The sequence below is a fragment of the Lissotriton helveticus genome, chromosome 1_1 (genome assembly GCF_964261635.1).
Source record: "Lissotriton helveticus chromosome 1_1, aLisHel1.1, whole genome shotgun sequence".
Lineage (NCBI taxonomy): Eukaryota > Metazoa > Chordata > Amphibia > Caudata > Salamandridae > Lissotriton > Lissotriton helveticus.
The window spans coordinates 1,841,254,852-1,841,268,526 of NC_136057.1; the positions used below are offsets into that span (position 1 = coordinate 1,841,254,852).

The window sequence follows — 13,675 nt, forward strand, 5'->3', positions numbered from 1 at the left end:
CTCCAAAGGAGATTGGGTGCAGTGTCATTCAGTGTGAATGCATAACTATGCTAAGCTAGGCATTTGTTTCTTTACCTTCAATAAAATAACTAACCTGTTACCACATAGAAGCATGCACCTGTATCAAAAACTTAAGTCTGGTCTTAGCAGAGACAGCTGCACATTAAAAATTCATCGTTTGCTTAATAGTTGGTTGTTTTTCAATTTTTCTAAATTTTTATTCTGGTATGATTTGTAGATTTAGCATTTTCCTTGTCCCTTGATTACCTAACCTACTTATCAATACAAGTAAAGCAACTGGGTTATTCCCAATAGCATTCATTAAACCTAGATTAAGGTTTTTCCCCTAGCCCATCTATCTATTCTAGTGATTTAGCATTACTGAACCTCTTCTTCCAGTGTATCTGGCCTGAGCAATCAGCTAAAGGGTAGGCATTAAACTGCATCCTCCCTCAAACTCTAGGTACTCATGACATTTTAGCAAGCGGAGAAGTTGGAAATTAATGTAATTATATTATGAAGTAACACTGAGTCAGCTGAAAGACACCTTGCATAAAGAGGCCTAGTCTAGACCACTCCAAACCTAAATAAGGGAAAAGGCAGACTGGCCAATGAGGAGCTTAATAGGAACTGTTGCATGGCTTTTAGAAGTGAGCACATTAAGAGCACGGCTGACCACCACTCTTAGAATTAATAGAAACTGAGGGACTTTGACCGCAAACAGAAAAGAGAAGGACATTCCAGATTTGGTTACCCACCCTCTTGAATTTGCGACCAGGATTGTTACTTTTGTAGGCTTCCTTCAATACTATCAATACCATTATGCAGCTATGTGTGAGGCGTTTGGAGAGTACTTTGGAGATATTTGTTGTGTCTTATAGGTCAATCATGTCTTCTGAGCTACGTGTCTATATGAAGGATGGTTCCTCTTGCAAAAAGTGAAGAGTAGTAGATCCCTTAGCAGTGACTTACTCCCTCCATGAGGACCCACACTTATTGCAGAGAAATAACAAGCCTCGTTTTTGGGTTGAGATTACTATAGCTTAAATTCTACCCAAAGGTGTCAGTGCTTTACATGAGCACCAGTTACGTTACAGACCGTCACATGGATTTTGGTAGGCTCGGAGAGATTAAGTGATTTGCCCCAAATCACAATATATTGAGCGTTCCTGCTGGGACTCAAACCCGGTTCCCTAGCTTCCAGGTAGACCACTCTAGCGGTTAGGTTACATCCTCTCCCTTGACACCTGACATGTGCATGGTCTCCTGATCACATATCACTCCAGATTCAGCCTTCAGGTACAACAAGACATGTGGAATACAACACTATAGTACAGTAATCTTAACCTAGGTAGTGGATAGAAGGGTATTCTAGCCAAAAGACATAAGTTTCAATATTCCACAAAAGGATTTCTTCAACATATTGAACGGATGCATATTCACAGTATGAAAGGACAAATACTGCAGCAGTACAGAGACATGTAGTTCCTCCCAAACACCCAGCAAGTTTCGGGAAATCTCCACAAACACTTCCTAAAGTTAGCGGTAACTGTTTTTGCCTAGGGTCTTTCCCATTGAACAGAAAGATATGGACCAAAACGCAAGTGCCTAGTTGCATAATGCAGTAAACATTAGCGTGTAGCAGTATGCTATTTAGGAAGCAGAGCATTTGGAGATGTGCAATCAGTATGAAATGGTCATCAAGATAGGTCAGCAGCTTCAGACAAATTCTGAATCTGATGAGTGCCAAATGCTATATAAACACCTTCAGCAATCATATCACTCAATTTCAGGAGTTTACTTTTCTCTTTGACCCCTTACCACCCCCAACTCTTCCAGGTCTCTCATCAACAAGGTAAACTGACTGCCCTTTATCTCAATGAATACATTGGCTCAAATCCAGAGGTAAAATCTGTGTCGGCATGCTTGATAGGGTTTCAGATTCGCATACCTGACTCGCTCCTTTGTTGGTGCCCATCTGGAGACTGATGGTCGTCTGGTCAAACGGTTTGTCTGTTTGCATCTTTGGGTCGTAAAGATGTCGGCGGGTCCCATAGGCAGTCATACCTGCTTGACTGGCGCACTTATTGGTGCCCATCTAAGTTAAAAAATAGAATAAAAAGTGAGTGACAGTTCACACTGGAGATCTTCCTTAATAGTAGAACCAATGTATAGATTCTGGTAAAATGAAAACTTAAAGGCAAACGATACTTTTATAGCAAATTGGAATAGTCCACTTTCTAAAGCATGCACAACTGTCTAGAGTGTTAGGGACCTTTCAAATCGTTAATGTAGTGAAATGCAGTTTGTACACTTGGATATTTGACATATTTTAAGGTTTGCACACTTGTGCTACTGCTAAACCCAGATGGCTGTAGCATATTAGCGAGAAGCACCTCCAGGTACTAGAAAGAAGGGACAATGTGGCAGCGGAAAAAGTCAATGACCGCTCTGATCATGGTACTGCAGTAATAACAGAGGTCTTCAAAATAAATGGAACTATTGGCACAGGAAGCGAATTAATCAGCACATGAAAATCCATTTAGACTGGCAATTCCATTTCAGTTCTGACAATATACAGATGTAGTCAGATGTTTGGAAAAGGAAACCGGTAGGAAGGGGAAAAACAGAGCATAACGGATTGAGAAGAAGGGAAAAACTGGAATGAGAGACATTGTGTAGAAAGGAGTCAAAAGTTTACACAAAGACAGCGGGCCAAAATAAAAGTAGGAAGTAAAGACGGCAGACATTAAAGGGCCTGAGGAGGACCGGAGAGGCAAGAGGATTAGGAAGGAATGAGGGGAGACTACGGTAGAAAGGGAATAAGCAGGCCTGCGAAGGAGATTAGCTCAGGAAGGGTTTGGTACAGATAGGTCTGAAGTCTACAGCAAAAGTGGAGCCCGCCAATCAACTCGTTGAGTACTAGGTGATGGTAGCAGCACAAGAGGACTGTGGGGCAGCTTTGCAAGAGTTTGATTGGATTCCATTCTATGCTCAAAGCTCCTCAAATTCTTGATGTTGCTGGAGATTTTATAAGAAGCTCTTGGGAAGTTCTGGTGTTGATTGCGAATAGCCTCATGTGTTGTGTGCTGAATTACATTTCATTCTGGCATCTAGAGAAAGAGTGAAGGTAATTTAGTACAGGCATTACGTGTTCATATTTTCAGGTTCCCAAAATCAACCGGGCAGCTGTAAAACAAAAATGCTCTTTATAGGCATTGGGGATGACCTTGGCACACCAGAGTCTGTGGGGCTGTCACAATTAAGACATGGTAAGAATATAGCTTAAACAGTGTGGGAGACCGTGGGATGAATCAGGGGTGGAAGTGTAAGGGTGATTTTTGTGGAGTTCATTGTTGCTCCTGCTACTGTACCAGTGCAAGTGATGCAAGAGTTTATATACAAATGGGTATCGATCTCTATGATTTTCCTTTATCTGGGTAGCTGTGAAACCATCCATGTTAAGCATCCATTGTGAATTTAGACCCGTGGGAGACTTTATAATGACAAGTTTGGTTTTTCTCTCAGGAGGTTCACTGACATCCAACTGTGAAGTTTAATATTACAGATGTCTTTTGGTGAAGGTATGTTTAAGTGCACTTGGGTATTGACAGCATACTGGTGAATCGCAACCCCCCCTCCTCCTCCATCAAGATTTATAAGAGAATAATCTTACATGCACATACGTTTTCCAACTTAATTTGCTGCACTGCGTTTTTTTGTTTGTATGATTTTACTTAAAGACAATGACCAGCTGGTGACTGATTATTGATTAGACAAGAACAGTAGATACTCATATCCCATTTGTGGTCAGGTTACTAAAAGGTCTTGCAGAACAAGGAGTTTTTCTAGGTTGACATTAATTTATAGTGCAACAAATATATGTCCGGCTTAGAGTCATTATGAATAATGTATATTAAATTAGCCTTGATGGTTGCTGTAGCTCTGTGCCAAAAAAAAAAAAGACTGCAGTATTGCTGGAAGTGGCATAGATTGATTTCATCTTATACTCTAACATATTTTGGTCCTACTCTTTTTTTGCTTTGGGCTATTGCAGCTGTAATCACAAGACTGACCGAACTGAACGGATTCCTTTGCTGGCTTTCTTATATAACTAAAAATGTAATGCATTGTACTCAATGTTGAAACAATTTACTAATTGATGACCGTAAATAGATTTCTTGAAATCCATTATGCTTGGTCCAGTCTCAACCAAGCAAGGTGACATTTTTGATTTATCCTCGCAGTTTTCTGGCTTTTGTACTTCATTGGAAGAAAACTTTATGGGTGAAGGAAGCAGTACACAACATTAGGAAACTAACATACTTCATGATTTTTTTGTTTTCATTTCATGGTCTTCAGTTACCACGCTTGACATTTTTTGAAGACATGGTAGATACCCATCTACATCTCTTCTCCAAATTATTTGCACAGATTATCAAGCTGTCCCAAGCATTTACACGTGGATGAAATGGTATGAAGTGAAAACAGTATATTATGTACCAGATCTCCCAGGTTCTCTAATTGGGTTCCAAATGCTAAATCAGTGGCAATAAATAGAAGCAATCAAAAAGTGACACAGTAGGAACCATCAATTAATTTATCTGTACAAATGATAAATCTTTGCACCAAAATGGCTACAAACTCCATATATCTGGTTACAGCCAATTGGTCGGCTCAGAGAAATCTCAAAATGTGTGTACTTGGGATGCAATGAAAGTGTTTCAAACTTACCAACAACATAATGAAATGTAGCAAAATAAATTTGCTAATAGTACCTTTAAGAAGGAAAATTTTAAATCACTTGAAACTATCTACAAGGGGTGATTTTCACTAGATTTAAACAGTGAAAAATGGATACAGGATATCCAGTATTGGTAAATCTGAAGATGATGTAGTTCGGACTCCCCCCGATTAAGGAAAAGTCACTTTCATTACTGCTACTGATACATTATCAAATGCAGTATAGCAGTATGCATCATTCCATGGAAAGGGTGGCAATTCTTAGAGGAACAGGTGCCCAGATTATGTAAATGAAAGTGGGATTAATGTCTTTATTTGCATCCCCCAGAGTCGAGGTATATCCCGGCCCTCTAGGGTTGAATTTCAGCTTCACACTGTGAAACAGTAAAAAAATTGAGTAAAAGATGGTGTCGTTTTGGAGTGAAATGTAGGGAATTTGGCTGTTCTGGCGCTTCTTTTTTGTATACTCCTCTGGGAAATCGTACTTCCTATGAGCCTTTTCTAAATTTTCCTGGTAATTTCAAAGGCAACCAGTAGGAATTATTTCTTCCCTATCACAGAGCTCGAATTATAAAATTGTTAAATTTCGAAAAATTCTTCTACCTCCCCAAGTTTTGGAAAAACTGACTTTTTGATAAATGTTCAAAATATACATTTATAAGTCAATCTCACCAACAGAAATAAATGGAAAAGAAGAGGCAAGGGCAGAAGAGAGATGGCATGCTGGGTTGCACGTGGCAAAAGCAGAGTATATAGGAGAAAAAGAGGGTAGGACAACTGGGAGAGAGGAGGAGGTGGTTATTTACAATTCTTAAAAACGCAAACTTGGAATGACATTATTTCAAGTCAGCTACCATTCACGAGGGGATTTGTATGCAACAGTAACTCTAGATCATGTCAGAATGAGCAGGTATCTAAAATATTGTTTATCCTATTACGAAAAGTAAAGATTTTCCAAATTAATTTCTGCCCCATTACCTGCAGTCCTATCACACTTTGTCCAGCTTTGAGTTTTTCATCATCAAATTGCCTTTTCTGTTTTTCTGAGTATTTCACACCAATGTCAACGGTCGTGTGGAAACCTTTAGTTTTTGCCTGAAATTAAAAGGAGTCACAAAATAAATTACATAGTTTAAAGTCCATGCAAAGTGAATGAAACCACATATCGAAAATTAGTAAAGGCTGTAAACCCAGCTGAATGATCAAAAAGTATCTGCACTAAGCTTGCCCACAACTAACTACAATGTCCTAAATAAGAGCATTTCATTAGAGCATATACATACAATGATCTTTTTTTTTTTCTTTTAAGCCCTTTTTCAGTGTGGAGGTGTAAAGTAAAATTAAATATAAACGAAATACTCTACAAAAAAAACATCCCACAAACAAGATGGAATACAGCTCCAGGCAGAGACACTGCAATGTTAAACTTAAATTCACCTGAATGTAGTTTATCTACTAAGGAATTTATAGTGCTTGTCAAAAATACCAACTGGGGCATAGGGCTCTCAAACACAAATACCAACTCATTGGAGAAAACATACCACATTTAAGCAACTGATTGCCAACTGAAGACCCAGGGAGGGAGGGGGAGGTAGGGAAAGAGTAGAGGGGGAGGGGGGACCGTAGGTTAAGCATGGCTAATTTTAACGTAAATGATCTCAAAACTTAAGTTTACACTAGTCCGATTGCTTTCTCAAAGTCATTGCAATTAAGTCCAGAACCTTGGCATTTTCTCCCACCCACAAAGTTTCAAAAGATGTGGATCCTAACTGGTGCTGCAGGAGTTTCCTCAACACACAGTGTTGAACTAGGGCAGTAATATTTTTACTTAAACTAGCCATCTGAAAACTCCTGACCACACCCTTGTTAAAAATATCTTGCCATATTACTATAGTTTGAACTGTCCCCGGCAACCGGAATTAATAATCATGGCAGTGGAATAAAACCATAGCTGCCCATATACTGGAAATATTAACAGGTACTTTTTGATGGTCAGTCACCTCTCACTTCTCTCAGCTACAAAGGCAACAAACCATCTCCGCAAACACACACTTTAAGGGAGGTCATTACTTAAATTACCTACACATCACCACCTCACCCCCTACCTAGTAAAATGTGCAGTAATCGCAACAATCCGTCCAGGTCGTCAGTTGTGTACAAAAAAATTCCCTTACACCCACAGCATACAATCTTTGTGAAACAGTGCAATGGTTAGGAATCCATGTCATTGCCCTTATAGGCAGAAAAACAAACTATTGAAACTCGGAAAGCCAAGTGTAATCAATTTTCCATATTTCCAGCCAATCACTATGTTCATTGTTTACCAAAACAGTAGCTCCAGGGGATGTCCGGTGCAGACCATGAATGGACAAAAGATATTAGAGTTCAGGAAGGCTTGGACGTACCCCTGGCGTCACAAAGCACACAGTGGATCTTTGTAAGTGTGCACTGGAGCAAAGATCACATGGCGCGTAGGCGCCCTTCAGGTCTAATGAATACTGTTGCCTTTCATTAAAATGAACGTTAGACCTTCAGATTGTTCCTTGGTAATATCATTCAATTAGACAATGCAATACAGCAAGAAAAGGATGTACAACTAACATTTCTACAGATATTGGGACATATGACGCTTGAGAATTTGCCTAAAAAGTTAGCCCCGCACAAGAAATGTATTTGAGATCCTAGGTGTTTTTAACTACAAAGACTGCTACAAGAGTTAAGGAAGAACAATTGATGAGTTTCAGATTGAATGAGCAGGAAGTAATAGCACCGCAGATGAGAACAAGCACCTATTGGACCTTATAAGTGTGCAACCATGCAGCACATTATCATGGGAGCTGTGGCACCAGAGATTGAAGAGCTATAGAATACCTACAGACTGTTTTTTGTTTACAGTTTGTGTGTGTCAGGGTGCGCTATTACAGCGTGTGGCCTATGTCTGACCACACTAAGAGCGCCCTATGAACAATGCATTGTTCAAAGTCAGTGTCCGGCTGCACTTAGCTCACAACACACTATTTAAAAAGAGTTTTTTGTGCATGCGGTGAGCATGATACCAGTTGTGCAGGAGTAATTATCCCCTGCGGCTAAATCAAGCTCAAAATATATATTATCATCATCAAAACAGATACCGATTGGCTTTGTCAGGGCCCATCCTCTTCATGCAAATGTGTCTCTTGGGTATGATGGGGTAAGGTGGTTGGGGTATCAGAGGAGTTAATGGGAAACTAGTGAGGGAGCGGAAGCATCGCACGTGTCAGAAAGCAACATTGGGAGAGGCGTAGAAGCACGCATGAATTGATATGACAAGATGAAGGACTAGGACAGTATCCCCAGGCAGTAGAAGTGTACTGCCTGTATTCCAGTAGGTGGAGATTCAGACACCGAAGTGAGGGAGCTCCCTTAAAGCAAATGCACACATTGATATTAAAAGGTCTGCCGATTAGATTTCCTGAAGTACTGCCCTTTGATAGATGATAGGGGTCAGTGACTGATCTCCAGATTCTATCATGCAAGGTGAAGATCCGTAAGGTGAGGCAGAGACTTTTCTTTTTTGATCAAGCTTTCCAATTGACTGTTGACCGGTAAGGGCTGAAACCTCACGCCTCCTGTGCTTCTGTGGGGTGTGCTCCATGCTGGAGACTGCCCTGCTGTGAGGGACCTGATTACACAACTGAAGAGTGCAACCTGGTAAGGACATTTGAAATAACATAAATGTCTTTATTTTCAATTTGCGATAGGTCATGTGTAATGTTTAGATTTATGAATCTATAAAACGCACTAATCTAAGTTATATACGGTCTAACAGCACGAGACCAGTGCCTTTCGGTCCTGGCCATTGCCGGAGAATGGGAAGAAATGTTTAAAAGATTCAGCTAAAAAGCAACTAAAATTCTCAGAGCCTATGAATTATAAACATCGTTTTTTGCAATTCTTACAGGCAAAATTTTAAACGAGCAAACCATGCAGGATGCCACAAGCCACTACTGGATTACTTTCTGCTGAGTCGACACTTAAGTAAACGGCAACAGCTTTAAACGTGAGTTTATTTCACTGGTAATATTTGGCTCTTCAAATTGTTATAAGTTCAATTTCTTCCTCTGAATTAGGTCTGCAGCCGAGGCCATCTGTTGCGCAGATGTGAAATACTGATGCGCGTGGATAAGAGGGGCGGGTAACTCGATGAGGCCAGATAGTCGAAAGTCCCTTAGATAAAATGTGCAGAAACAGACAGGGTAACAAATGCCTCCATGTTGTGGGGTGTGGGAAAAACTCAACAAGTAATAAAATAAACGTGATGTTATATGGATACTGGTGTATACACTGCTTGTACGATTTTATAAGCAGCAAACAGGCAGTGGTGAGATGAAGGAAACACTTAGGTTGAGGGGTGTTTCTCACTAGAAGGGTGAACGGTGATTGAGGTATCAGAGGAGTGAATGGAAAACGAGTGGAAGGGGAAGTATTGCACGTGGCAGAAAGCAACATTAGGAGTGGGGAGAAGCGCGCGTGAAGAACACAGAACGCAGGGCGGAGATGAATACATGAGAGTGAAGTCGTTTGTCACCTAGTTTCACCTTCAGAGTTAAAGTGCCGTACTTAGGAATCTTCCTGTTTGTTAGCCCATGCTACTGCAAGTTCAGGACACTCCAGCAACACAACTTCCAAAACCCTAGCTACTCCGCAGGGCGTAACACAGGCCCCCGCAGCCCACGCGGTGCGGGGGGGGGGGGGGCACGAAGCTCCAGGAGGCCCCCTCGGCACTGCACTCTGTCCGGAGAGCTCCTAATTGAGCCCAGAGGGGGCCCCTCTACATACCTTGCAGGGAGGCACCCTCAATTTTCGTTAGGCCAGTCACTATTGCTAGAGAGGGTGCAGTAGCGGTCACAAATGAACAAGGGATGGGTGGAAACAGAACGCACATTTGAAAGGGACATATAATGTTACCGGGGAACTTTTCATATTTTTAAAGCTAAACATCAAAATTGATTTCATTAAACGTTACTTTGACAAAAATAATACACAAATTGTTAGTACTAAAGGAATTAGATTACTTTTTAAAAAGAAAAGCCTTTCCTACAAGAGTTATTATTTCCATTCAAACTGCATAATGCACCTTGGGGGCGATCTGTGTATTTAACATCAAGCCGCACAGTTGTAAATAAATACACAGGGAATAACTTATGGAGTTGATGACTAACCATCCAATCCCCTCCAACAGCTCTGATGTCATGGGAACCAGGCACCTCAGTCCCCCGCATCATCCCTCAATGCGATTGGCGAATTATGTCACAATGGATTTTCTCATATGTAGCAAGAAGAGACTGGGATAATTGGTTAAAATGTGAGTGCGATATTGTGCTCAATGGACGATGGCCATATTGTAGACTGATTTTAGTAAAACCCTATGGCTGTGTCTAGTATTGTGACATCCCTCTCTCCCTCTCGTGGTTTATCTGACCCTTACCAGTGATTTCCGAAGCTTGAGCTCTTTGCAGTTCATGGTCTGCGCTGTGCCTGGCTCGTGCCCATGCCTAGCGCTACGATGATGGCCCTACATCCTCACCGTTTCAGAAGGAAGGAACACGAGGAGCCCGCGGAGCAGATGCACTCAAGGAGTGGGTGATTCACAGTGAGTGCTGATGGGATGAGGTGGGTGCGGTAGCAGCTTGAAACAGGAAATTTCCAAAAACACGCACTGGGCTGAGAGCAATGCAAAAAAGAAGTGCGCCTACAGAAAGAGAAATACAACTTCAAAAGAAGAAACCTGAGCTAAGAACCATAAGCAATCGTATCAATCCCTTTGCAAACAAAAAAGTTCCACAGAAACTGCTATAATGTTAACAAGTGGAGGGACATTGTACTTGGTCACTGTTCTCAAGGAGAGAAACATTAAAGGAGGCATGCCAAATGCATGCCATAAACAAATAGAAAGCAAAATAACGGGGGTGACCATGGAACCAGCTAATTACAAGCTTATGGGTAGGCTTGAAGCCCATACAGTGAATACATCATGTCTCGAAGACAGCGCATGTGCCCTGCCTAGGCTCAACCTAAAAACAAGAAAGGAAATTCAGAATTACCCAATTCTGTTGTAAAACTTAGGGGAACGTTCAACTAACAATTTCACATGCTCGGCATGGTAAAGTAATAGCAAACTGCCCAGATGTGAAAGCAAGCAGATTTAGGACAGCCTTTAACGAGCAAAAAGGACTTCAAGAGGGCCACATTTTAACTCCATATCTAAAAATGATGGATGACAAACGTGCACACGTCTATATTCTTAACACAGTTTTGACAATTCCCTTGTGTTGTGAAAAGACAATTTCAAAACTAAACCTTATTTTTGGGCAATAATGCAAAACAAAATCGAAGAGAAATGTACTTATTGTTCCCTCCCAAAAATAAAATGTGCATAATCTAAAGATGTGACTAACCTCTCCCCTCAATAGATCTACTCTATGTAAAACCACTCCAGGTGAAAAGAACCCTTACTTAAGACGCAGTAGAAAGAAATTACGAGTTGCAGACAGCTCTACTCTTACAAATTATTGTACTAAATTTTCCACCTTGCAAGAAGGGCTGTTAGAAATGGGATCCCTGGTTGGCCAAGGCTAGCGCCAAGTCCAGGCAGAAATCACCATTTCTAGGTAGGGTAGGGAAGTCACCCGCCAAGTCACCCCTGCTCACCCCCTTGGTAGCTTGGCACGAGCAGTCAGGCCTATCTCGGAGGTCATGTGTAAAGCATTTGCGCACGCACCCCCAGCAACAACCTCCCAGGCCCCCCACAAAAGGAACTCCACACAAGATATATATGAGAATAGCTTTTGTATTGAAGAACACACTTAGACATAAATACGCAGTTTACAAGGTGCCAGGGGCACGGGCAGGGTTTACAAGGGACTATATACAGAGCAAGGCCATGGGACCCCTGCCAGGGATATGCACATGATGGAACTGGCATTAGAACACAACACCTGGGAGCTTCCTAGAACTAGTACTAGAACACATTACCACCAGGAGCTTCATGGAACTAGCAGTAGAACTCACTCTAACCAGGAACAACATACATGGGACATCGGATATTCAGGAGGGAAGGAATGACAAAGCACATCACGTAACAGGAGCACTTTTAGAGGTGCAACACAGGATACTCTCAGGGATCACAAACATTATTCAATACTTCCAACAGGCAATGTCACGATGTTCAGGGCAGACTGCAGGTAGCCAGGGGCAAACCTACACGTGGCAGCTGCCCACAAAGTGCTGGGCAGCTGAAGGGCATCGTGGGAGCCTCGCAGGCTCGGGGGAATAATTGGCGCCATGAAGGAGCCTCTAGGGCTCAAGAGCAAAGATGCTGGGCGGAGCCTCGTAGGCTCGAAAGAACATGGGACAGAGGTGGGGCCCCTCTGGGCTCGAGAGACGGTAGGGCGTAGGCGGAGCACCTCTCGGGGGACTCGGCATCACTGGGGGCCAATGGTGGAGCCTCTCGGGGCTCGGGGGAACTGAGACCCGTTGGAGCCTCTCGGGGCTCGAGAAAGTACAGAGGGACACGTTGGAGCCTTCTCGGGGCTCGGGCCGGGGCACGATCGTGGAGCCTCTCGGGGCTCGAGAAACGAAGGGGGAGTCCCCCTCGGGGGACTATCTCACTGGGGGCCCCACGGGCCTCTGCAACACAGCAGAAGAATCATTGGAGGGGAGGGGCGGGCACCGGCAATGTGCCCCGACGCCCCCTCCCCTTCGCTGCACTCACCGGGTCGGCGCTGGTCATTCCTTGCTCTCCGGGGCTCCCTCTCGCTCCTGGGGGCCCCGGGGGGGAAACGGCAGCTCTTCTCGGCGGAAGCAGGGGCGCGGAGTCGGCTCCTGCCGCTCCCTGCATTCTCGGCTCTCTCCTCCGCCTCACAAGCTCCTCGGGCCACCGTCCAATCACAGCACGGCCCGGGGAGACGTCAGCAACCAAGCCCGGGCCTGCAGCCAATCCCAGCGCGGCCCGGGGGAGGGCAATACAAAGGGTCCCGGGCCGGCGGCAGTGCACTCTGGGGGTTAGCGAGGAGTAGGCTCCCTCGTAAAGGCGCCAAATAAGGGGGTAGGTGAGGTAGGCACTCGCTGGGGCTCCAGGCACCTCAGTACAACAGGGCAAATGCCGGGTGGGCACCGGCTTGTGGAATACAGCGCTCCCCGCGCTAGTAACCGGGATGAGGCGCTCCCAAGCGCTAGAGGGGAAGAACCAGCGCTCCCAGGCGCTAGGCAGGAGGAACAGCGCTCCCAAGCGCTGGGGGTCAAAGGAGAGCACTCCCAAGCCCTAGGTGAAAATAGCAAAGTCCTTCAGGGGTCCTGGACCTCTGTTGGAGCACAGCAGCTCCTAGAAAGGAAAGTCCACAGGAGTTCAGGAGCAGGGCAGGGCCCAGGGAGGCAAGCCAACCCTGGGCCCAAGCAGCAGCACGCCCCTGGTAGATTCAAGTTGGGAACAAGAACATTTTAGAAGAGGTCACAGCCTCCTTTTATACATGTAATTCCTTTGTCTAAAGGTGCTGGGTGGGGGAGAAACCAGTCGCAGCTGGTTTTGGGAGTATCTTGTCTTCCCCAGCTGCCCCTTCCATTCATCAGGCAGGCCAGGTCATTAGACGCACCCCAGGGGGGTGGAGCCAGCATTGTGGGGGAAAGCCCAGCCCCATACAGGATACAGGCACAGCCCCTCCCTCACATCAGCATGTTAATCTCTCCATTCACCACCGGGGCAGACCCACACAGACTCCTGGAGCCAGGCTCCCCAGCCAGCTTCAGCCAATCACGCGCCAGCACACCTACTGCACACACACACACACCCATGTCTAGAAGGGGCACTTCCCTTCTAGACACACACACACCGCATACATCATCTTGCAGCATTCAATCACACGAGTCCATACATACCAGACTCGAGCCTGTACCC

The 13,675-nt window shown here is 44.0% G+C and overlaps 1 protein-coding gene across 1 annotated transcript in view; it reads right to left on the reverse strand.

Annotated features, from left to right (window-relative positions):
- CNN3 (calponin 3) overlaps positions 1 to 13,675 on the reverse strand; it is a 186,540-nt gene that overhangs the window by 23,149 nt on the left and 149,716 nt on the right. Inside the window, exons 5-6 of the mRNA XM_078641278.1 lie at positions 5,722 to 5,838; positions 1,952 to 2,098 (exon numbers count right to left, since the gene is read on the reverse strand). Coding sequence (XP_078497404.1) covers positions 1,952 to 2,098; positions 5,722 to 5,838 — 264 coding nt within the window. The remainder of the gene's footprint in view (positions 1 to 1,951; positions 2,099 to 5,721; positions 5,839 to 13,675) is intronic.